The sequence below is a fragment of the Callospermophilus lateralis genome, chromosome 7, assembly GCF_048772815.1.
Source record: "Callospermophilus lateralis isolate mCalLat2 chromosome 7, mCalLat2.hap1, whole genome shotgun sequence".
Lineage (NCBI taxonomy): Eukaryota > Metazoa > Chordata > Mammalia > Rodentia > Sciuridae > Callospermophilus > Callospermophilus lateralis.
Window position 1 is genome coordinate 70,896,367 of NC_135311.1, and position 25,580 is coordinate 70,921,946.

A 25,580-nucleotide genomic window follows, 5' to 3' on the forward strand; every position below is an offset into this window, starting at 1 on the left:
CCACAATTCCAAAAAATAAAATTAACAAAGAAAGAAACTCAACAGTTTTTCTTAGAATAAATATTCCTTTTAAAAATGTAATGAAAGGTATGGTACTTTTCCCCTGGTAAATCTACCTATGTACATGTAAATTTTATGTACATCTTAATTGTCCCCACTGCAAGTCCATGTATAGGTTTCCCAGAAATACTGAGGACAGCAACTTAGACTCCATGAACGAGTTTATATCAAAGTCTTTTGCCCTCACACATTGGTTCCCTGAAGGCTAATCCCACCCTTTTCACTGCTACATCTTAGAATATAGTACAGTACCTTGTAAATACACAATATTTGTACAATAAAATAAGGATTCGCATGTTGTGTTCTTATTTGCTTTTATTTCAGGTCATAATAATGATCCCTTTCTATGACTGCTATGAGCCCATGGTGAGAATGGCTGGAGCAACACCTGTATTTATTCCCCTACGATCTGTAAGTTTGCCATTCAGCTCATATGCTTTAAGAATTCTTGAAAATACCAATTACTTTGTCAAAAGGAACTATGAAGTTTCTGAGTCTTTTCAAATAATTAATATACTACGAGGAATCACAGAATTTCCATTAGCCTTGTAGTACCACACATTAACCTTAGTTATGGCTGGTCCCTGGGGAAGAAAACAGGCATGTTAACAGCTGTTAATGTTGACAGGTTCATTTTTCCTTTAACAGGTGTGCACATAAGACTCTGGTCCTCTTGGGCTCTCAAGCCCAGTTATTTCTATTTATGTTCTTTGTTAGTCATGTAGTCAGTTATCTTGACCAAGCCTTTCTCTAATTTTTTCCTTATTAGAATATTTATTTGTAAGATAGCAAAATTAATTCATTACATTAAATCACATCTTTATTCTTCATGCTTAGAAACCTGTTGATGGAAAAAAATGGTCTAGTTCTGACTGGACATTAGATCCTCAAGAATTGGAAAGTAAATTTAATTCTAAAACCAAAGCCATTATACTAAATACTCCACACAACCCCATTGGCAAGGTATGTGAGTCTCTCAACTCTATACAGTCTTTGACCTGTTGTTTTCCCACATGTGGAATAATAATTGGCTGCGCTCTTTCCTTTAATATGTGTAGGTGTACACCAAAGAGGAACTCCAAGTAATTGCTGACCTTTGCATCAAATATGACACACTCTGCATCAGTGATGAAGTTTATGAATGGCTTGTATATACTGGAAATAAGCATTTAAAAATAGGTACTGATGATTACACAGAGTCACAAATCTAAATGTGTTTGGGCACATGTAGAGCAACTGATGGGAAAGGATCCCATGCCAGCTTTAAAATAGACCTTGTAGTGGACATCTGCCTGAGCCCTTAAAAATAGCTATTTGAATGATTCTTCTCTCCTAAATTAATGAACATCGTGACAAACAGTACAAACTTAAAATTAGGGAAAGAGATTTCACATCACAATGTAAAGCTGAGAAGACAACAGAGTAGTGCTCTTTGGCTTCTTAGTAAGAATCCTGCTATTCCTCAGTATCACAGTACATTAGACAGAAGGAGCACAATTGTTCCTGAATGGTTCTATACTCGGTGCTGTGCAAGTTGCCAAATGCCAATGCAACCAGAAGGAATTATGGGACAGTAAGTCACTGCCTCTCTGTCCTTGCCTGGGATGCTGCCATTGCTACTGGGCCATCTCACAAATGCCCGTGTTTTCTGGGGCCTAAACTTGTAAGCTAAGCTGCAACATTTTTGAGTGTTTGCACTTGCCCTTCCTTTGCCTGGAAACACTTTCTCCCAATTATTCCCTCCTTCAGGTCTTTGCTCTGATGTCACTTTTCATGACCTTCACATTTAAGATAGTGACCCTTCTGTCCTTGAACTTTGCTTTGTCCATTTTCTGCCTTATTTTGCTTTTTCCCCCTTTATTGTAAATATCAGAATCTACGTATTTTACTTGTAAACTATAAGACGGTAGAGATTATTGTTTACATTGGTTTCTCAGTCTCCATTTTTCAGAATAGGATCTTGCAGGTGGTAGACATGAGAAAGTAATTGTTGAATAAATAAATAGGAAATAGAAAAAGAACAAGGAAAGGAAGACTCAAAGATTCTGTGAGAGAAATAAATTAAGTTTAAAAATTAGTGCACGTGTATATAACGAGTCGTGGCACGTGTTGTGACTGTTTCTAACATATGTTCCAAACAGACGTAAAGGTGGGAGGAGACTGAAAATGCTGGAGTGAATCAGAAAAGCAGTGGGCAAAAGATGGAATGAAGTAGATGAGAAATGAAAACTAAATTCCTATCAGATAATGAACCCATCCTTAGACAGGGAGGCATGAAAGATCAATATAGACTTAGAAAGGTAAATGATTTGATTTATAAGGGTGTGCTACAGTGACTAGCACCAATGAGGATAGGGAAGAAGGGCATCCTGAAGGACTTCTATATGAGAACAAAGAGTATAAACTTGGTTGCAGAGATCATGTGTTCTAAAACATTCCTCGGATAGCACCTTGAAACCACAGCATTCTGTGCATCATAAAATAGTGACATGATGAAATTAGGAGCAGTTCTGTCTTGAAATTAGAAGTGATTCTTCCTGACAGAAATCTGACAATTAAAAATCAATATGAAAATCACAGTGCTATTCATACTTGTCAGTAACAAAGACCTATTGAAACCGACACATTCGAGTTTTTCTGATTTTGCCATTAAGATCCATTCACCAAGATTCATTTATTCCACAGCACATAGCATTCACTGTCAGATAAATCACAGCAATTGCCAAAAGCTTCAAAAAATTGTGTGGAAGAAAACAAAATTGATTTTTTTTTTAAAGTCCTATACATTGACATGATCACCAGGGTGTCAGTTAGCATACTTTGAGAACTATTGCAAAATGTATGACAAGGCAGATGAATTGGTTCCATGGTTGGATTTTTTGAAGTAAAGGTAAGAGTCAGGTGCAGATGAGGGCCCCTGAGGGGGTTAATTGCTAATACATATCTGAGGGCTGAACGAATAAATGAATGAATGATTTTTAAAGATTTTCTCAACTTGAAAACCTTTGCACAGTTGATTCTCATTATAAATTCTTTACTTGAAAATTCATGCAGTCCCTAAAATACATTTGCAACCTTGTAATTGATATTCACAGCACTTCATTCAAAGAAGGACCAGAAATTTGCCTCACCCAACACATGCATTCCCAGTCGAGGCTGAACAAGGTGATACTCTTCTTGCTTTAGCTCATCTATAAAAAGCATCCTACATGGTCGTTTTGCTGTTTAAAATTGCCCAAAAGCATAGTGCAAAAGTGCTGGCTAGTGTTCCTAAGCACAAAAAGGCTGTCATGTGCCTTTCAGAGAAAATGTGTGTATTTGATAAACTCAAGTACAGCTTCTGTTGTTGGTGGCGTTGGAGTTATTAGAGGGTGAAGCTAAAGAGTACAGAGCTCCCTTTGAGGTGGAAAAGATGTTTTAAAATTGATTGTAGTGATGGTTGCACAACTCTGTGGGTATATTGAAAACAACTGAATTGTACACTTTAAGTGAGCAAATTATATGATGTGGGGTTTATCTCTCAATCCATGAGACATAAGCAGAACACATACACATAGATTAATAGGCCCGCCCTCAGAGTGTCTGATTCAGTGGTATGGAATGAAGCCAAACAAACTGCCTTTCTTATAGTGATGCTGGTATTGCTGGTGTGGGGTCACGTTTTAAGAATCATTGCTCTGAGAAGCTTAGAGAAACAAACTCAGAAAATGAGCAGAATAAAGGGAGGCTGTGCAGTAATCAGGACCCGACCCCAACTAAAACCATGCCAAAGGATCATTGTGTTCGACATACAGCTAGCTACTTCTAGCACTGAGCACTGGTTGCCACAATTCATCTGACAGCTGCCACTTGGCCTGACCTGGATTGCTGCCTACTGATATCCCTGTCACTCCTGCTCATGGCAATAATTTTGACACTTAAAATTATTAAATCTATTTACATGTTATTTTGGTACAACATTGTATATTCTAAAGCATTGCAACATTTTCAGCTGAGTTTGGACTATCTGAAAAAAATCCTATTGACGTAATTATATTAACTTGTTTTCATTGAATTCATGTACCTTTGTTTTTAGATTCTACTAAATGTAGATTGAAAAGCAGTTTTTTAACCTTTTTTTTTTTTTTTTTCCCCAGCCACATTTCCAGGTATGTGGGAAAGAACAGTCACAATAGGAAGTGCTGGGAAAACTTTCAGTGTGACCGGCTGGAAGGTAAGAGGAATAAGAATTTAGGGATGTAGCTCATGGTACAGCATATGCTTAGCATGTGAGAGGCCCTGGGTTTGATGCCAAGTATCCCCAGATTTTTTTTTTTTTTTTTTTAGTTTATTAAAAATAGGCATGTATTTTATTTTTTGTAGTGGTTTTTTTTGTGTTAAATGTGTGTGTGTGTGTGTGTGTGTGTGTGTGTGTGTATATTCATATTATATAGGTTTTTATACTTAATCATCTTTTGTTTATTGATTTACTCAACTTTCATGTTGAACTTCATTCTGTTTTGGTGCTAGGGATTGAACCTAGGAGTACTTAGCCACTGAGCACATCCACAGGCCTTTTTATGTTTTATTTTGAGACAGGGTCTCACTAAGTAGCCTAGGGCTTCAATAGGTGGCTGAGGCTGGCTTTGAACTTGCCATCCTCCTGCCTTAGACTCCCCAGCCACTGGGATTATAGACTGGCGCCACTGTACCTGGCTTTGAGCTTCATTCTTATTGAGATCCAACAACATCTTTAAAAATAAGAAAAATTAGGTGATTTTTTATTTTATAAGTGATCAGTTGATCTGCTATTTTTTCTTTGCAAAGGAAGTTCAGCATAAAAGAAGAAAAATAATAATGATGAATATTTTGGCATTTACATGTACCAGACTCTAAAGTGTTTTACATGTACTAATTCTTTTCATTCTTATAACATTATAAGATGGGTACAATTATTATCCCTGTTTTACAGATGATAAAATAAAACACAGAAAAGTTAAATATCTTACCTGAGATTATACTTCTGATGAATTCAAGCCATGGCAGACTTGAATTCAGAATCCACGTACTTAACCACTATACTGTTTATTAAAAAATAAATGCATCCAATTGAAACTCAGTTCTCTTCCAGCCTCATCCCTACTGAACATGGCCAAGATGCAGGGAGCATCAAAAGGAGGCCTCCAGAATCAAAGGCTTTGATGTTTTGATGATGTGAGAGTCCTCTAGGCCCTCCTTCAGAGTTACATGTATCTATAATTCACACAAGCTTTCCCACTGGAAATACCAGAAGACACAAATTAGTAGAGGGAGGGAAGGTTAATAATGATTGCAGGCTTTGTTTACCTTCCAAAGGCAGAGCTCAGTGAAGAAGACATGGCTTAGAGACTCCAGTTGGAAACTTATACCAAAAGGATGGTGTTGAAATTTTAATTATGAATGCCTGCTTTCACAGTGTGAACATTTTTTTCTTTTTTTTTTTTTCTTTTTAATTTATTCTGTGTATGTGTGTGTATACAGATGCAGTACTAGGGATGGAACTCAGGGGTGCTCTACTACTGAGCTACATCACCAGCCCAATTTTGGAGCTGGGGGCAGAGGGTCTCAGGAAGTTGCTAAGGCTGGCCTTTAACTTGTCATCCTTCTGCCTTAGCCTCCTGAGCTGCCAGGAATTATAGGCATGTTCCACTGTGCCTGGCTTTAACATGAACATTTCTGAATTGCCTGTATTTCAACAATTGCATTAACTGCTGTCTCCAATTTGATACACATTATTAGACAAATTTTTGAAACCTGTTTTTATTTTTTTTCTTTCCCAGCTTGGCTGGACCATTGGTCCCAATCATTTGATAAAACATTTACAGACGGTTCAACAAAACACTGTTTATACTTGTGCAACTCCTTTACAGGTAGGTGTTGGAGCAACAGGGGGTTGAAACATGGATTGTTGGTGGAGGTGTCACTTTTATTTGCATGTTTGAATTGACTTTATTCTTCCCTCCAGGTCCTTCCTGAGCAGGGCCTTCTAATATAATCTGGGAATTGAGGAGCAGATGCATAGTCACTGTTATGGGGCTAGTTTTGTTTTGTTTCTTTTGTTTTGTTTCTTTGAACACATGTACATTGCTGTGGGGAATACAAAGTGCTACCAACTCTCTGAAGGATGGTGGCAGCACTCAGCAAATTACAGATTGCTAACCCTAGGAACAGCAATCCATCTTCTGAGGATTTACGCTAGAGCTATTATCAGCACATGCAAGATAGGGATAGATGTGGCTGTTTATTGCAGATGATTGGGTTTAGTCCATTACCCATCTATGGACAGGTAGTTAAATAAACCTTGATCTAGTCAAGTATCAAAATATTATATGACTTTATTAATTTCTTCTTGCTGCTATAACAAAGTACCACAGATCTAGTGACCTAAAACAACACAAATTTGTTATCTTACATGTCAGAGCTGGAAATGGATCTTATAGGGCTAAACGGTGGGTGTCGGCATTGCTGCGTTCCCCCTGGAGGTGTAGGGAAGAATCAGTTCCTTGCCTTTTCCAGCTTCTAAGGTTGCCTGCATTCCTTAGCTCATGGTCACATCCCTCCAACCTCTGCTTTCTTCCAACACATAACTTTCTGGCTCTTATCTCTTCTACCTCCTCTTTCCCTCATAAGGACCTGTGTAATTACATTATCCCTGTTGAATACTCTCTCAACCCAAGACTCTTAATTTAAATCACATCTGTAAAGTTCCTTTTACCATATAAGGTGACATTTACAGGTTACGAGTTTGAAGATACAGCATCATTGGGGGATACTATTCCATCTACTGCAATAGCTATTTAAAAGAAAGGAAAAAAGAGAACAAGAAACTTTAAAAGTACTGATATGGAAAAATTCCCAGAATATATTATGAAGTTAAAAAAAAAACACAATGTATACATATACTTATGCTACATTTTGTGTAAGAAAAGGGGGACTTCTGTTATGCTCAAATTCGGGACCCCTAAAGACCACCAGAGACCCAAGATCGATGCAGGCAGCAAAGAGGTATTTATTGCGAGCTAGCGGTCCTCCGCGAGCACACACAGCAACTGGTGATGCTGAGAGGCCCCGAGCCCAGGGTTTACAGCAGTTTTATACACTCTTTGGAGAGGGCAGGGACTTCACATACATCATAGCAAATCATCACACACCGCGGGAAAATCAAATAACAACTCTAAAACATGATTAGCACATTCACTGGCAGGAACAAGTTGGGTAGGGGTGATTAGTCAGTACAAAAGGGGGGGTATTCATTTGAAATGATTGGTTTAAGCCAAGAGGGGTGTACGTGCTGAACTACATGGTTCCCCAACATGTTATCAACCACCATAAACTACTGGGAGGATCATCTGGCATCCCAGGTATTTCCCTGTCTCATGCTGATTGGTGGCTGTTAGGGGGGTTGCCATGGATCCCCACCTAGCCTGACTGAGTCAGGGACACCTGGCGCAGCAGATCTCTCCTGTTATTTGTAGATAAACAACTTAGCAGGGCGGAAATCTGGAGTGCTCTGTGGGTTTTTCCAAGGACAAAGGCCATGTCCTTTCCTTGGACAGGCTTTGCTCTGAGACAGAGGCTGGTTTTTCACTTCTTATGTTTTTCTTGAAGGAACTCTGGAAGGATCCTAAGAAACTAGTAAAAGTGGCTATTTGGGAGGTTAAGAGAAGTGGATGAAATCAGTCGATAGGGACAGGAGTAGGTACCAGAACTTTTAATGTATATTATTTCTACTTTTGTGTTTATTTACAGAAACAAAACTATTTATCATTCTGTGAATAACCAAAATGTGGGAAAAAATGTTCTATTTCTAGAAGACAGTTAAAGGACAAAAGACTAAAGTGTATTGGCTTCACGGAATTGACTTAATTTTTTTGCTTCCTTTGAACAAATACCTGCTTAATAGGAAAAGGTTTCATTGAAATTTTTTTCTTTCTTTCTTTCTTTTTCTTTTCTTTCTTTCTCTTTCTAAGTAATACTATGAAAGAGGCCAGCTCTAATATTTGGATCCATTTGATACTGACAGTTGAACCCAGGAGCTCTTTACCACTGAGCTCCATCCCAGTTCTTTTTTATTATATATCAAACTCATATTATCCTTTTAATAAATCCATTCAGTTATTCAACAACTATTTTCTGAGTATTGAAGTTAGAGAAGACAAAATGATACACAAATATTTTTAAAATATAAGGTGTCCAAAGCTGATAGAGGCAAAGAAAAAAAGGTGAAGCAGAGAAGAAAAGGAATATGGAGTGCCAAGGGAGGAATATACAATGTTATATACAGTAATCTTTGTGAGCCTCACTAAGGTGACTTTAGGAGGTTTAGCAGTCATGTGGTTACCTAGAGAAGAACGCTGTGGACTGAGAGAACGAAAAATGCAAATGCCCTGACAATCTGACTGGCAGTTTGTATCAGTGACTAGCATAGAGGCTGGAATGGGATAATTAGAGAGAAGAGTAGGAGGAGCTAAGACCAGAGGGATAGCTGGGGGGTCAGATCAAGCTGAGCTGTGTATGTCACTCTTAAGACTGTGTCGCGGGGCTGGGGATGTGGCTCAAGTGGTAGCGCGCTCGCCTGGCATGCGTGTGGCCCAGGTTTGATCCTCAGCACCACATACAAACAAAGATGTTGTGTCCGCCGAGAACTAAAAAATAAATATTAAAAAAAAAAAAAAAGACTGTGTCGCTTAAGACAATGTCACTGCATAGGCAGCCACTGGAGAGTTTTGAGCACAGCAATGACGTATTCTGGCTTGTGTCATCAAGGAGATCTGGTGTGTTAGTGAGTGAGAAGGACTTTCCAGAGATTCAGGAGAGAAGTGCCAGTAAATTGAACCAATAAGGCGAAGGGAGACTTCGCGAAAAGTGATTGCATTCTGAATATATTTTGAAGTTAAACAAACAGTTTTTGTCAATGGATTCTTTATGGGTTTTGAGAAAAAGAGAGGAGTCCAGGATAATGCTGCAGTTAGACTGTTGGTGTCTTTGCACTTTGAATCTTCTAGGGCAATATCTTCTACATTGAATGAATAAGAAAAAGATACAGCTGAGCATCTCAAGCATCTTTCTTTCTGAATCACCTTATTCTCCATTTCAGCTAGATATCCTGTTTTCCCCTCAGCCATGTTTGGAAACTGGCTCCTGGTTTCTTAATACTATGGAATTATTAATGCTATTTTATTGCCAAATTCTTTTGCCATGAAGCCTGCTCTGTGTTCTCATCTCTTGCCATGTCGTACCTTTTGCTGCTGTTCAGCCACATTGAACTTCTCTCAGTTCTTCCAACAAAACAAATTGTATCTTGCCATTTTCATTTATTTGTTTTCTCCTCTCCACCCCAATCCCTTCCAGGGTGTACTAATTGGAAACTCTATAAAACAAGGATTATGGCTTGTTAATTTTGTTTTATTCCCAACTCTTATCTGAACTCCAAGCTTAATATTTATATAGTTCCTCAATATATATTTACTGAGTGAATGAATTTATCCTTTAGTTCTTGACATCTTTTGCTTCTGGTTCATCTCCTTAAAATTTGACTGCTTTGCTTCCTGTTCACAGAGTGACATTTATTTCTTTATGTATTTTCCTCCCTAACTTATCTGTGTATCCTAGGTTCAGAGCCTAACACATAGTGGGCATTTAAATGAGGTTTGTACATTTAGTATTCAGTACAGAATACTAAAATACAAAAATAAACTTTATGAACTGAGAGAGAGAAAAAAATGACTACTCTGCTTTTTTCTTCTCTCTCTCTCTCTCTCTTAGCTATTCCAGTTCTTGGTTCTTTGCCTGGATCTCCTTATTGGCTCCAATACCATCCTTTCTAAGCCATCCCTGTTCACTTTGCCTGCTGAGCTTCTGCTCTCTGCATGTGCAGATCTTTGTTCTTTTTGTGTATCCTGGTTTTGCCCTATTTAGCTGTTCCTGGCCTGTTGCCTCCTCAGACATTGCCTGATCCTTTACATCTTGGTCTGTTCAGGCTGCTATAACAAAGGACCACAGACCAGGTGGCTTATCAACAAAAGAAATTTCTTACAGTTTTGGGGCTGGGAAGTGCTAGATCAAGGCACTGGCAGATTCTGCATCAGATGAAGGCCTGTTTCCTCATGAATGTCACTTTTTCACTTTGTCCTCCCAGTGGCCACATTGGTAGGAGGGGCGAATTAGCTTCTTTCTATAAGGACACTAATATAATTCCTGGGGGCTCTGTGCTCTTGATTTAATCATCGCCCAGAGGCCCAGCCCCCTCATACCATCACCTCGGGGATTAAGAAGTCAGCATATGGATTTAGGGGACATAAACATTAAGTCAGTTGCATTTAACATTAACTTGTTTCTTGACCCAGCTTCTCTTCCTGGCTTTTCTGACTTGCTTCGAGAGAGGTAGAAGAGTTTCTCACATGCTCCAGAAACTCATTGCCGATCCTTATTTCATTTAGATATATGTTCCAGGGTTATCAGTGTTTACAGATAGGATTTCCACACTATGGCGAATGGGGAGTACATGTCCTCCTCAAAACAGTGGGTCATCTCTCATGTCCATCGTGTCCTCCCAGTGATGGGGAAACCTGACTGCTTTATCATTTTTCTGGTCATTTTTCAGACTGAGATTTGGCAAATTATTCTACAGCTCACCTCAATCTTAATGATTTTTTTTTTAATCAAATAAACCATCTTTAGCTAATACTTACTCTTTTCAATTTGGACTTTCATGACTCAGAATGAGTCTGTCGCATTACATTTAATCATTTTCTTATAACTGATTCCTCCATATAGGTTCACCAGAATTTCCTGAATGATCTTTCTGCCAATAATAGTACTCAGATGATCTTTATCTATTAAACCAATAAACTGAGCAATGACTAACATTACCATATTTCCTCTCCACATTTTTCAACCTTAATATACAGGAAGCCCTGGCTCAAGCTCTTTGGATTGATATCAAGCGCATGGATGACCCAGAATGTTACTTTAATTCTTTGCCAAAAGAATTAGAAGTAAAAAGAGATCGGATGGTGCGTTTACTTGAAAGTGTTGGCCTGAAACCCATAGTTCCTGATGGGGGATACTTCATCATAGCCGACGTGTCTTTACTGGGTTTGTAAAGGTTTTTGTTACTTCAATTATACAGAAACTTATGTTTTAAATTATAGCACAATTATGCAGAAAAGATTGGGGTCAAAGCCATAGCAGCATTTTATCTATAGAAAAGGATGGATTTTCACCATGTGAACTTTTATGATTATCTTTATTTTTAGAACTTTTACCTGAAATGTGACTGTTGATAAGTGGTGGTGTTCAGTAGAGTCAGTGTTGTTCAAGGTATTCTATTAAACATAGAATTTGTTCTCATCCTGTTCTGCATGTAATTTAAAACACCAGTATATGAACTAACATAGGTACCCTGTGTTCATTTAAACAAATTTTAATTTCTTTTTTGCTTAACTTAAAAATTCCCAATAGTTCTATGTCTAAAAAACAACAGTTATTAATTAAAGCTGATAGATGTAATTCTGACATGCCATCCACAATCTAGAAATTAAAAACATGATGTTTTATATATAACTTACTTTCCTTTAAAAAAAAATCCTATGAGGAGCTGGGGTTGTGGCTCAGCAGTAGAGTGCTCACCTAGCATGTGCGAGGCCCTGGGTTTGAGTCTCAGCACCACATAAAAATAAATAAATAAAATAAAGGTATTATGTCCAACTTCAACTAAAATCAAAATATTTTTTTAAAATCCTATAAGTAATAATAAACTGTACACAACTATTCTAAATTTAGTTTTGTTTTTAAAATCTAGTTACAAAAAAGCTATATGCCACTCAACTTGAAAAACTGAAATTTTTTATTTATTCCAAATTTTAGAAAACTGGAGAAAATAAAAGAAATCTTCAATTTTATGACAAAACAATGATTTGAATTTATATTCCTCACACAGGAATTATTTTCTAGTACACAAATATGTGACAGTACCAATTTCTGTGTCTTGTAATGGTTCACTATCACCTTTGGGGAGCAAGGTGTCATGGTTTTCCCATGCTTTGGACTTGAGAGAGTGGTTGTAAACCCAGATAGGGCAGCAGGGGAGGTGGATGTGGGTGTCTTTCCCAGAACGTTCCTTATCCTGGTGAGCAGCCCCATGCCTCAGTGTGTGATCTGGGAAGCGTTGTTTATACTGGCTGACACCCCTGGGGCTCTTGTCTGACCTGTGTCCAGTTTATCCTACCAAGATAGCCACTTTGTAGCAAAGCTCTTTTCAGGAGAAAAGTTCATTTTGGTTCTTTTGGACACGTAGGACACAGCAGAGGCAGAAGAACAAAACACATGAAATGAAGAATCCATGTATTACTTACAGATCCCAGGGAGAAGAGGCCAGCGCTCCTTGAAAGATCACAGGAAGTGTGGGCCCTCTGGGAAATGCACACTCAACCTGTGGGTAGAAAGCAAGAGAGAGAAGGAAGGACTTGTGGGTCAAAGCTGGGGTTTTTTGGTTTTTGCTTTTTGTGGTATTGGGGATTAAACCCAGGTTTAAAATTATGGCATGTAGGAGGAGGAGGAAGTCAATAGTTGGGTCCCTTGAGTTCATATGGTATTGTAATTAGCATTACAATTGTAATTATCACTGAGCTACATCCCCACCCCCCATATCCCCTTGTCCCCTTCAGTTTACAGCAGTACAGGACTGCACTGTGTGTGCCAAAGTCTTATCCCAGCAGGAGCGTTAACCAGCAGATACAAGCTGGGTAGAGGTACACTTTGACTGAGAGATTATAGGTGTGGTGGATCTTTGCAGTCTTTGGGTGGGGGGCAGTCAAGAGGGCAAGTCAAATGGGTTGTACTTGACTGTTCCACAGGGAAGTGGTCACCAGGAGGTGATTATACAAAGAAAATATCTGAGAGGAACAGAGGAGGTAGAGAAGTGGAAACTTTGAGGGTGTTGAAGTTTTGCTTCTGGTATGAGAATGTCCAACTTAGGTACAGAACAGATACTGAGATAACATGAAAATATAAGAATTTACTACATAAGGTTTGGCTCAAACTGAAACAAGTTTATCTGTTTTCATTTGTTGTGAGAGAACAAGAAGCTGTGGCAAGCAGAGGTTCTTATGGTCCTATTGCCAGAGAGCTGAACTTGGCAGGTTCCCAGGCTCCATATGTACATAAAATCCTTTCAGATGTTCTGTACTCGGAGGTTTGGAAAGCAAACCTATATTGGGTCTAAACCGGCAGCTTGTTTTATGAGATGAGAAAAAGAAATAGCACAGTTGTCATCACTTATATTTTTGCCTTTGAATCAGAAATCCACAAAATTCTCCACATGAATTATTTTAAAGAAAGTGATGTATACTTCATGTTTCCAAAAGGAATTTGAGCCTACTCACATTAAAAGTCTCATACATAGTAATGTATGAGTAGAAATGACCACATATTATAAATTAAAAAATCATGCCATGTAGGAGGTGGAGGAAGTCAATAGTTCGGCTCCCTGAGTTCATATGGTATTGTAATTAGCATTAACTTGAGACTTTCCTGGCAGCAAAGGGAAATTGAAAAATGGAGTTGATTACGTAATTCCTGGTTAAAGGAAACTTCATAGTTTCTTAGATAAAAATGGTTCTTGTCTGGATTCAAATTATCAAAAGGACAATGATGGAACTCTGATTATTGCACTAAGCTTTTAATTAGTTTCCAGTGCTTTCCTCAGTCAATCCATCCAAGCATGCAACACCCTCTTAGACCTTGAACTAGTGTAGTTAAAATAAGAATGGAAAGGATTTGGGATAGAGAACCTTTCTTCAGGGGATGTGGGTGGGGGTGGAGCTTGCTTCTTAATGGTCCTCACCTATGGGGGAAATGTTTATGTCTGTAAAATCCTCCTACACATGTTTTATTTTATACTTTTACTTATTTTGATTAATTTGTAGTGTATAAGTTCTTCTATATACTACAGGTTTGTTCTATGCTTTACTAAATGTAAAACAAAAACCTTCATTTGATGGAAAACAAAAGACAAAAGTAAACTATAATATTTGTGAATATAGAAAACATTTTACTTTACAATTAGCAACAGTTGTTAACTGGTTAATATTTATTGAGCATTTGTGATATAGTAGGTATTACATTAAGAGTTTTACAAGGCCAGGCATGGTGGCACACACCTGTAATCCCAGCAGCTCAGGAGGCTGAGGCAGGAGGATCACGAATTCAAACCTAACCTCAGCAATAGCAAGGCACTTAGTAACTCAGTGAGACCCTATCTCTAATAAAATATAAAATAGGGTTGGGGATGTGACTCAGTGGTTGAGTCCCAAGTTCAATCCCTGGTAAACCGCCCCCACCCCCCAAAAAAGAGTTTTACAAACATCACATTTTCAAGAGAGTTATGAGATTGGTGCTATCAAGTCCCCACTATTAGATGAGAAAGATAGAGGATCAAAGCTGCTAAGAGGGGATATAGCTCAGTTGGTAGAGTGCTTGCCTCGAATGCACAAAGGCCTGGGTTCAACCCCCAGCACTACACAAAAATAAAAAGCTGGTTATGGTGGCCCACACTTGTAATATTGGCAACTCTGGAGGCTGAGGAAGAAGGATTACAAGTTTAAGGCCAGCCTCAGCAATTTAGTGAGGCCTTAAGCAACTCAGTGAGACCTGGTCTCAAAATAAAAAGGGTTGGGGATGTGGCTTAGTGGTTAAGTGCCCCAGTGCTCAATCCCTAGTGCTCCCTGCCTCTCCCCAAATAAAGAGACAGAGTATCAAATTAATTTACTGAAGTTAATCAACTAATAAGTAACGGAACTGGTTTCTGAACCTAGAGATTTACACCCTGACCAATGAACTTCATCCTAGAACTTAAAAACGGGAATCTCCTGCCATTGCTTCTACTAAGAATCAGAATTACTTAGTAAATAAAAGAAGTAAAATATCTGCTTTCTTTCTTTCTTTCTTTCTTTTGAGTAATACATGTAAATTTCATTAATAAGAGTACCCATCAACATTAGCTATTTTGGGGTATGCCAGAAATCTAACATTATAAGTCAATAAATTTAAAACAATAGGAAATATAATGTCAAACTAATATCAGAGAAATATCCTGCCCAGACTTTAAAGCAAGGTTGATGAAAGGGATAATAATAGGGATGCATATTTGAAGGTCTTTCCCCCAAATATAAAATATTAAAAACAGCGTATTATATGGAATCAAGAGATAAGTATAGCATTTGGAAAATCTAAACAGACATTTTCAGTTTATAAATAATAATATGTACTGATTCAACAAACATTTTTTTTTTCAAAATTTATATGCTAGCCATTCACCTAAGTGTTGGGGGAAACAATAGATTAAAGAAATGGACACTTTACCCTCATGGAGCTTAAAAATCAGTTAGGAGATATAAATATCGCTTGTGAATATATTTAGTTGTTGTTTCATTAGTAGTTGCTATGGAATCTTATTTCTAGATGGAAAGGCAACACTCCTCTTCCCTTCCCCTTTCCTGTGTCCTCCTGTTCTAACAGCTACGTGTGTGTAGAAGTGTGGTTGATGCACGTGAGGGCTGCTCTGAATTTCTCACTTTGCATCTCACCCTGCAGTTCAAGTACCAGCATATTCTGTGAATATCCTCTAAGAAAGTTCTCTAAACCTACTTAAGTCAGAAAAAAATTTGAATCTTGATAGACTTAAGTGAAATCCATGTTGTTTTAGATGCTGACCTCTCTGATATGAAGAATGATGAGCCATATGACTATAAATTCGTGAAATGGATGACTAAAAATAAGGTATGTTTATTGGCCTTGGAACATCATGTGTATTTTATAGATAATTATGAAGGAAACTTGCTAACATGCTTTGGAAATTATTTACTGTATTTTTGGTACGTGTTATTGTACTCATGGCTTCTTGAGGGATTTTTTGGGGGGAGGGGGCAGAGTACCAGGGATTGAACTCAGCCGCACTTAACCACTGAGCCACATCCCCACCTCTATTTTGTGTTTTATTTAGAGAACAGGGTCTCACTGGGTTGCGTAGTGCCTCACTGTTGCTGAGGCTGGCTTTGAACTCCCGATCCTCTTGACTCAGCCTCCTGAGTTGCTGGGATCATAGGCGTGTGCCACAACACCTGGCTTCTTGAGGAATTTTAAAAATATTCTTCTTTTTGGAAATTGTTAATATTCAGAAGTGTGTATTTATTTCTCAAAATTAATATTTGAAATGTAAATAGTTTTCCAACTAGATCATCCTGTTTATTTTTCAGAAATTATCAGCCATTCCTGTTTCGGCATTCTGTAACTCAGACAGTAAACTACAGTTTGAGAAGTTTGTGAGGTTTTGCTTCATTAAAGTAAGTTCCCTGTTATACCCCAAAACACATTTATAATATCCTTCCTTGCAATTTATAACACACTTTTACTCTGTTGCTACAAATTATAGGTTCATATGCAGTTTTTACATTTTTGACTTGTTGCCATGAAATTAACTGTGTACCAAAACTAGACACAACCTACTTTGAGGGAAGGAACATAATCCAGAAAATTTATCTATAATATAACAATGCCCAGCCTATAATTAAAAAAAATAACTAGATGTGTGAAAACACACACCAAAAAAAGTGACCCATACTTTCTCAAAAAGTATTCAAGAAAAAGGAAAATATCGTCATAAGGAGTATACAGAGGAATTTAGGACTATAAAAAAAGAAACACATGGAAATTTAGGACCTTAAAAATATAATATCTAATCTGAAATATTCATAGGGTTTAATAGAGGATTGAAAATATCAGAGGAATAAAGGTCCGTTTATATACAGAGTCATAGAAATAGATTCAGTCTTTAAAAAGAAAAGAAAAAGTTTTTTTTTTTTTTGTTTTTTTTTTTTTGGTGGGGAGCAGTACCAGGGATTAAACTCAGAGGCACTCGACCACTGAGCCACATCCCCAGCCCTATTTTGTATTTTATTTAGAGACAGTGTCTCACTGAGTTGCTTAGCATCTCACTTTTGCTGAGGCTGGCTTTGAACTTGCAATCCTCCTGCCTCAGCCTCCTGAGCCACTGCAATTACAGGCATATGCCACCACTCCCACCTGGGAAAAAGTATTTTAAAAAATAAGCAGAACCTCAAATATATGAGATAACATCAAGTTAGAATATAAACGCGATTGGAGTACCCAAAAAAGAGAAAGAAATATGGCAGAAAAAGTATTTTAGGAAGTAATAACCAATTGCTCAGTGGCAATGCCTATAATCCCAGCTACTCAGACACCTAAAGCAAGAGGATCCCAAGTTTGTGGCTAGTTTTTGCAATTTATTTATTTATTTATTTTAAGTATTTTTTAATTATAGATGGACACAATATCTTTATTTTATGTGGTGCTGAGGATCTAACCCAGAGCCACACACGTGCTAGGCGAGTGCTCTACCTCTGAGCCATAACCCTAGCCCTAGTCTTTGCAATTTAGAAAGACTGTCTCAAAACTTAAAAATAAATAAAGCAGGCTGGGGATATAGCTCAGTGGAAGAGTGCCTCTCTGTTCAATCTCTAATATGGAGAAAAAAGAAGAAGTCACAGCTAGATTTTTCCCATTTTGGTAAAAAGCAACTGAAAGATCTCAAAAGTTCACTGAACTTATATAGCAAGATTTATAAAACCAAAACAACAACAACAACAACAACAACAACAACAACAACAAAAAACCTAGGTATATCATGATTAAACTGCTGAAAATGTCAGCTTTGTAGTCTGTATTATCCAGGAAAATGTCCTTCAAGAATGAAAATGAAGGACATTCCTGAAAATGAAAGCTGAGAGAACTCATCACCATCAGACCTGCACTCAAAGTTTTCTGAAGGTATCGTCCCAGTTTTTAAGATGTTACTGCTCTGGGCCTTGTGGTGCATGCCTGTAATCTGAGCAGCTAGGAAGGCTGAGGCAGAAGGATTGCAAGATCAAAGCCAGCCTCAGCAAGTTAGTAAGGCCCTAAGCAACTTAGAGAGACTCTATTTAAAAAAAAAAAAAAGAAAAAAAAAATTGAAATGACTAAGGATGTGACTCCGTGGTTAAGTGCCCCAGACAGGGTTCAATACCTGGTACCAAAAAAAAAAAAAAATAGATGTTACTGCTACTGAAAATAGTATTACTGTGATCAAGGCACTCTATATCAACTGACTCTGCCATAATCCTAGTTAGAATAATGTAAATATTGTTTTCCACCTCTAGAGATAACCTATAAACAAACTGAGGAAGACCTATTCAGAATAAAAACCTTAGCAATCTTACAATGTAAATATTCAGTTGATTGTAATGAAAACGAAAAAGTAAGGCTATTAATACTGTCTTACAGTGGCTCTAGAAACAGGTACAAGTGCTCCTTCACTTAACAATGGGGTCGCATCTGGATAAACGCAGTAGAAAATATGTATGTCAAAAATGCATTTAGTGCACCTAACCTACTGAACCTCATAGCTTAGCAACAGAGTACGCTGTGGAGCACCAATTGTTTACCCTCATGACCACATGGTTGACTGGGAACTACAGTTCATTGCTACTATCGGCATCTATCACTAACCAGGGAAAAGATCAAAATTCAACATCTGATTTCTACTCAATGCCTGTCACTTTTGCACCACCCTAAAGTCAAAATAATCCATCTTAACTCAGGGACCCACTTTATAAGTTTAGTATTTGAGTCTATAAACATAACCAACAGGGAAAAAAAAAAAAAAGAGTAGTACAAAACTTGAGTTTTAAAATGGTAAACACAGACCTTTCCTTTTCTCTTTTGGAAAATATTCAAAAACGGCCAGGAGAACAGTAAACTAATTGAGATTCCCCATTGGTTGAGGAAGGGTTACCAAATTCAGTGGAAGTGATGGCAGAGAGAGGACACCTATGGATGATCCTGCTTCTGTATCTACAAATTGTCAGCAAAGCCAGCAGGTACCATGCTTATTACCAAGAACAATAGGAACAGTAGCTATCCTGGCAGTGAGCTCATCTAGATTCATGGATGAAACAGAAAAGAAGCATATGGTCATGTCATCTAAACATTGGAAGGCAGGATAGAAAGGAGATTCTGGTTAAGCTGTAGATTTCCTCTTTTAGCCATGTCATCATTGCCAAAATTATGTTGATTCAATATGGAGGAAATACATTAAATTAGGGGCAACCATTTAATTAGTTGGGAAGAAATGAAGTCTAAAAGACCTTCCCCTAACAAAATTCTCCCTCAGTAGTATTAAACTACGCTGTGAGCCAGGAAGAATTTCTGCTGTCTTCTAGTAGTGTCCTTGCTCCTCCCTTACACAAATCTGCAAATATATCTTCAAATCAGACAGAGGCAGGGGGTAGCACCATTGTTATGTACAACCCTGGGAACAGTGTGTGTGCTGGCAGTGAGAGCTTACCTAGGGAATTCAGTAGAAAGTGATTAATAATTAAAAAGGACCAGCTATGAATTTTTTAAAAGGATACCATAAGGAAAAGAGAAAGGCACAAGGAAAAACAAATGTCAGACAGACCATTCACTGGGAAAATGTTGCCATGGAACTAATAAAAATTGTGACATTTGAAACTCTAAACTTTTTAAACAATAGACTAAAGCAGAGAATTTTAAAGTTCAGGCAAGATAGGATAAGATAATATAAGAAGATGAAATGGTACTTGTCAGAGCTCAGGCAGGAAACTGAAGGGAAAATAAAGCTATTGGGAATTATGGGTGGCATTGGTAATATCACAAAGGACAGTAAAACTCTATGTGCATGTTAAGGATTGAGAAAAATAAGGAAGATGAAATGGAAAGCAACAAAGAATTTTATAATTTTAGAAAAAGTATGGAAGTGGAAGAAAAATGAAGTATGTGGAGTCCATTTGTAGGACAAATGGAACCCAAAAAGAATGTTTCAGAATGCTTTCCATTTAAAAAAAAATGAAAAACAAATAAAACACAAATTAAAGATTAAAGAAAGTGCCTGGTCTCAGGAAAATGTGGGACACAATGAATGACATGGAGTATGCCTTGTTTGATATACTGAACTTCAAAGATAAATAATTCTTTGGGCCTCCAGACAAAATCAGCCAAGCCTCCTGGAGGGCCAGAGAGGAGGATCCCTGTAAACTGAAACTCTGTACACCAGCATCTGCTTTTGGAAGAGAGTGTAGCAATAGCTGGAAGTCCTTAGAGAAAGATGACAAAAACATGCCAAGAAAAATGGAAATCTAAAGAAAACAAGTTTGATTCAGAGTTGATAAAAGTAATAAGGTAGAAAATAGCACTTTACAATGTTATGGGTAAAATTCTCAGTAGCTGTCAAACTTCTGAAAGAAAGGACACTCAGCTTTTCTCATAACAAGATAAATGAAAATTAGAACTGCAGTGAAATTTTATTAATGTATTAGATTGGCAGCAACTAAAACTTCATAAAATACTTGTCACGCCTTAAGAGTAGGAGTACAATTTGTAAAATCTCTGGTGGTTATTTCAAATGTTTCCATCCAAATGCAAATTCATGCACCCTTTGGCCCAGAAATTCTACTTTTACGATTGTTTTTCTGTGGATTTTTTTCTTGAACATTTTGAATCATGTTCATGGATTTTCAGCGAAGCATTGTTTGTAATAGCGAAAGATTACAAATATTCACCAGCGGGAGCTGCTTGAATAAATTGTAGCATATTTACATCAAGAAAAGAATGATAGAGCACAAGCAAGGAACAGAACAATTTGCACAGAACAGTATCATGTATATAAAAGGAAGCAATAGATGCTTATAAATACCTGAGATAGCTTTTGAAAGATACATAATAAAATCTCAGCATTGCCTCTGCAGAGGAGAACTGAGAGAGCTGAGTGGCTGGTAGAGGTAGGTGGAGACTGACTGAAGGAAAAACATCAACTTAATTACTTACAGTGTCCCCTCACCCCAAACACTTTATTGCATATTCCCCATAAACAAGAACATTTTCCAAAGCTACAATAAAACCCTCAATGTCATGATGTTAACATTGATATATTATTATCTCCATCTAAGCCTCACATCTAATCCATGTTTCATTAATTGTCCTAATAAGGCCCTTTTTATAATGAAGAAGTAAATCCACACCAGAATTATGTCAAACTTTTTAGGCCAGTATATTCATTGCATTTAGTTATAATTATGTTTCCTTCAAACTGGAATGGCTCCTCAGGTTTTTTTTTATTTTCATGATCTTGATATATATGTATGTGTGCATGTGTGTGTGTACCCATTATTTTGAAGAAAGTCCCTCAATTAAGTCTGATATTTCTCTATGATTAAATTTGGGCTGTTTACTTTGTAAGAAAACTATAAAAGTAGTGCCTTTATTGCAAGAGATGACACATAATTTCAATTGTTCTTTTTATTGCTGGTGTTAACTTCAATCATTTAAGTGGTGCTCTTCTACCTTGTCTACTGTAAAGTTATACTTTTTCCATTAAAAAAAAATCTTAAGTATTTTGTGGCAAGGTACTTTGGAGATCTGAAAATATTCCATATCTCATCCAATAATTTATTCAGTTTACCTGTTCCTTAGTAATAGTAATAACCCACAGTTTCCAGTTTTATTCAATGGGCTATAATGGCTGTAATTTATTATCATTATTGTTACTACTACTGCTACTACTACTATCCTTGGATATTTTAATAGTCATATTTTCCCAGACTTGGCCACTAGGAGCTCCTTTAAGCTGCCTTCTGTTTCCTTTGATGCATCTCCATCATTTTGGGGTATCTTCTTACTTTATGGCCTAAGAAGATGTACTAGTTCATCTAATCATTATCAACCACAATCTGGAGTCAACTATTTCCAAGGATGCCTGGTTTTTTTAAGTGCAGAGTAGTGTTTAAAAACCAAGATCTGGACATTAAGAATGTCACTACTGTTGAGGTATTGCTAATTCCAGACCCTTCCTCCCAGTGGACAGAGGTAGGGAATATGTGAGTTTATACACATAAATACATACACATTTATACATAATACCCAAAGGGGATTGGTTCCAGAACCCCTACAGATACCAAAATTCACAGATGTTCAAGTCTCTTATATAAATGGCATAGTATTTGCACATAACAAATACACATCTTCCTGTATACTTTAAAATCACCCCTAGATTATTTGTAATCTAATATAATACAAATACTATAAAATAGTTCTTATACTATATTGCTTAGAGAATAATGACAAGAAAATCTATATATGTTCAGTATAAAAGTAATTTCTTTAAATTATTTTCAATCAGCAATTGGTTGAGATGCAGAACCAGTGGATACGAAGGGCCGATTGCACGAATACCTACATCTAACATGTTAAAAGCCACAACAAGGTTTATTATAATTTTCTCCCTTCTCATATTTGAACTCCCTCCCTCAATAGTGATTCTCGTTACTTAATTACTTAATTAAGCAATACCTCTGCATGTAATCATTCTTCTGTTGTTGTAACTACTTTCACCCAATCCCCAAATCTCTGAGTGGATGCCCTTTACCCCACTTAGGCTTCTTCTACCAAGCTGCTGTCACCTCCCCCATGTGGTCATTGTTCTCACCCTATCTTTGCGTCCACACCCCATGTTGACCTGCTCTGTCACCCTACTGGAAGAAGTGCCCTCCACTAGGTCTCCAACACCCCGCCCCACACTCCCTCTGTCATTCACTACATAGGAACCTCCCTGTCCCTTTCTGGGCTGTGACAGGCATGCTGTGTGCCTGCCTCACCACATCCAGGGCACAGAACCCTGCATGGGGCCCACTACCTCGCGGATGCATTACTTGCACTACCCTATTTCAGGTCATTGCCACCATTGCTCCTGCTCACCTTTTGCCATCCAAATTGGTCACCCTGCTCATTCCACTCTGGCTGCAGCATCCTACACTAGGCTGCGCAGGTCCCTGGCCTCCACACACGGACTTCCCCTGCACCCAGCCCCACCTATTAGCTTTCATACTGAATCATTCTAGAAGAGAGGGAAGAGAAAGAAGAAGCACAGAAGAGGAAACCCCAAAACTGATTTTTTGCTGCTTACTCTTTAGTTTAATTTTCTGTCATAGCACATATAACCAATTCAAGAACTAAGTGGATTATTTTTTGATGATCATAGCTGAAATTTTGATAGGGAAAGGCAAAGTCTTGTTTAAAATAAACTAAAATTTTTTTGACAATAAGCAATTTAGATAATTTATGTCAAATCTATAGTTCATATTCTATAAGCAAATTGTATGGTTAATCCATTAAACTACATAAGCTAAAATATTTTAACTGAGAAGTCTATGTATTATATACCATAAAATGGTTATACTGAACAAGTAAAGCACTCTTATAAAATTTTTTTAAAGTAGAAAAAAGTCAAATAAGGTACTCAAAGAAATGCAAATGCCTACTTTACAAGAAAAGGATCAGTTGCACTAATTGCATTTTTAAGCATCAGTGGCACATTCATTATTTATCTGATCATCAGGTAATAGACACTTGAATTGTTTCCACTTTTTAGCAATTAAGAATAATGCTACTATAAACATTTGGACACAGATTTCTGTGTGGGCAAATGCTTTCATGAACTAAAATTTTTGGTCAAAGTGAATTATAATGAAAATATGTTAGATTCACAAAGAAATAGAATCATAAGCATATTATTTAGATTTTGTTGGCGAGCATTAGAACTAAACCCAGATATTGCTGTAAAAGGTTGTTTTTTTTCGGGGGGGGGATTAATAGGGACAAATGGAGATGGGAGAAAAGACTGCTATTAATTTTCAGTGTAAGCTCTTCTCTATGATTTAATTCTATAATTATTTTTTTTTAATCTTTTTTTTTTTTTTTAAAGAGAGAGTGTGTGTGAGAGAGAGAGAGAGAGAGAGAGAATTTTTCAATATTTATTTTTTAGTTATTGGCGGGCACAACATCCTTGTTTGTATGTGGCGCTGAGAATCAAACCCGGGCCGCATGCATGCCAGGCGAGCGCGCTACCGCCTGAGCCACATCCCCAGCCCCTTAATTCTATAATCATAATTAATTTCACTACTTTCCTTTTTGAGGGTTCTGCATTTACATTTTAACTTTGAAGATTTTTCTTCACCTAAGATCAGTTATTCACTGCGATCTTCATTTTGTGTTATTATGGTTTATATCTTTTCTATTTAAATCTTATTCATCTTGAATTTATGTTGGTATGTAATGATTGTAATCATTTCATTAATTTACAGAAAGACAGCACCCTGGATGCTGCTGAGGAAATCATCAAGGCATGGAGTAAACGGAAGTCTTGATGTATGCAAACCACGCTGAGGGTTCCACTACATGGCCTAGTATGGACTTGTACTCAGTGCTGCCCCCTGCTGTGTGTTAAAAAAAAAACAAATATTTCAGCACCAATGAATTTAAATAAATATTTCCATTGTTTTCCAAAGTTAACCTAATTGCTAACAATATACAGGAGATCTAAACTTTTTCTTTTTTAGTTGAAATGTCTTAAAACACCTTTTATCATTTTATGACAGTCAACCCAACATAGTAGATGAGAACTGGGAGATCTTAACCTGCAAAACCTCTGTTTCATTTTCCTCATTATAAAAGGGGAGTAGAAATAGCATCAGCTTCATATGAAGGTCGTCTGATGGCCTAATCTATGTAAAACCTGGTAAACAATTACTCATAACAATAGCCGATTTCATTTCTCCATTGTGGGAAAACTTCTAGCCAGTTACACCCCTCTGTCCCATATCTTCATGCACCTGTCATTCTCTACCCTTCATTTACCAATGCCCTTGAACCTTGTTCATGGTTTGTTCTCTCTATTCCAAGTACTGCATCATTTGGGGTGGCTTCAAGGTCTACATGGACAAGCTAGGTTTTCTGTACTTTGACCTCTTCACCTCTGATGATATTCACCTCCACTCCACTTCAGCCACCCACTCCTTTAGGCACACATTGAGGCTTTCACCATTCAGACAGAGATATTTCAACTTTGAGATAATAAATTCATCATCACACTATAACCACCTATCCTTCCAGCTCATGCTTATAGTCTCAGTCTCTCTCTCTCTCTCTCTCTCTCTCTCTCTCTCTCTCTCTCTCTCTCTCTCCCCCCCCCACCAACACCCTCTCAAGACATAATTTTTTTTAAACATAATACAGTTTCAAATCCACCATTTCTCAAAACCTGATCCATGCCCTTATTACATAAGAATCAACAGGGTGTATGTTAGAAATAGATTCTGGTGTTCACTGCAGGCTTAGTGAACAATAATTTCAGGATCTGGTTCTGATTTTTGCACAGGTTAAAGTTGGATAATCACTGCTAAAATCCATAGAAATTTCCATTTTATTCCTACTTGGTCCTCTTTTAATCTCTACTCTCTTCTTTGCCTAGCTTAGATTTCATTGTTCATCACTTCAGCCAAAATATTTTTGCTGCTTTGAATTATTACCCCATTGTTCTGACTTACTTACCTGGTTAAAGAAAAAATAAATAACCCTGAGGCTGAAGTTCCATC

At 37.4% G+C, this 25,580-nt stretch overlaps 1 protein-coding gene across 4 annotated transcripts in view; it reads left to right on the plus strand.

Annotated features, from left to right (window-relative positions):
* Kyat3 (kynurenine aminotransferase 3) overlaps positions 1 to 24,498 on the plus strand; it is a 49,142-nt gene extending 24,644 nt beyond the window's left edge. For all 4 annotated transcript variants that reach the window (XM_076862198.1, XM_076862201.1, XM_076862197.1 and 1 more), the window contains 9 exons: positions 385 to 471; positions 898 to 1,023; positions 1,119 to 1,239; positions 4,197 to 4,273; positions 5,859 to 5,948; positions 10,989 to 11,175; positions 15,785 to 15,858; positions 16,335 to 16,421; positions 24,291 to 24,498. In XM_076862198.1, the coding sequence (XP_076718313.1) occupies positions 385 to 471; positions 898 to 1,023; positions 1,119 to 1,239; positions 4,197 to 4,273; positions 5,859 to 5,948; positions 10,989 to 11,175; positions 15,785 to 15,858; positions 16,335 to 16,421; positions 24,291 to 24,353 (912 nt within the window). In that variant the 3' untranslated portion in view covers positions 24,354 to 24,498. The remainder of the gene's footprint in view (positions 1 to 384; positions 472 to 897; positions 1,024 to 1,118; positions 1,240 to 4,196; positions 4,274 to 5,858; positions 5,949 to 10,988; positions 11,176 to 15,784; positions 15,859 to 16,334; positions 16,422 to 24,290) is intronic.
* The last annotated feature ends 1,082 nt before the right edge of the window (positions 24,499 to 25,580 follow it).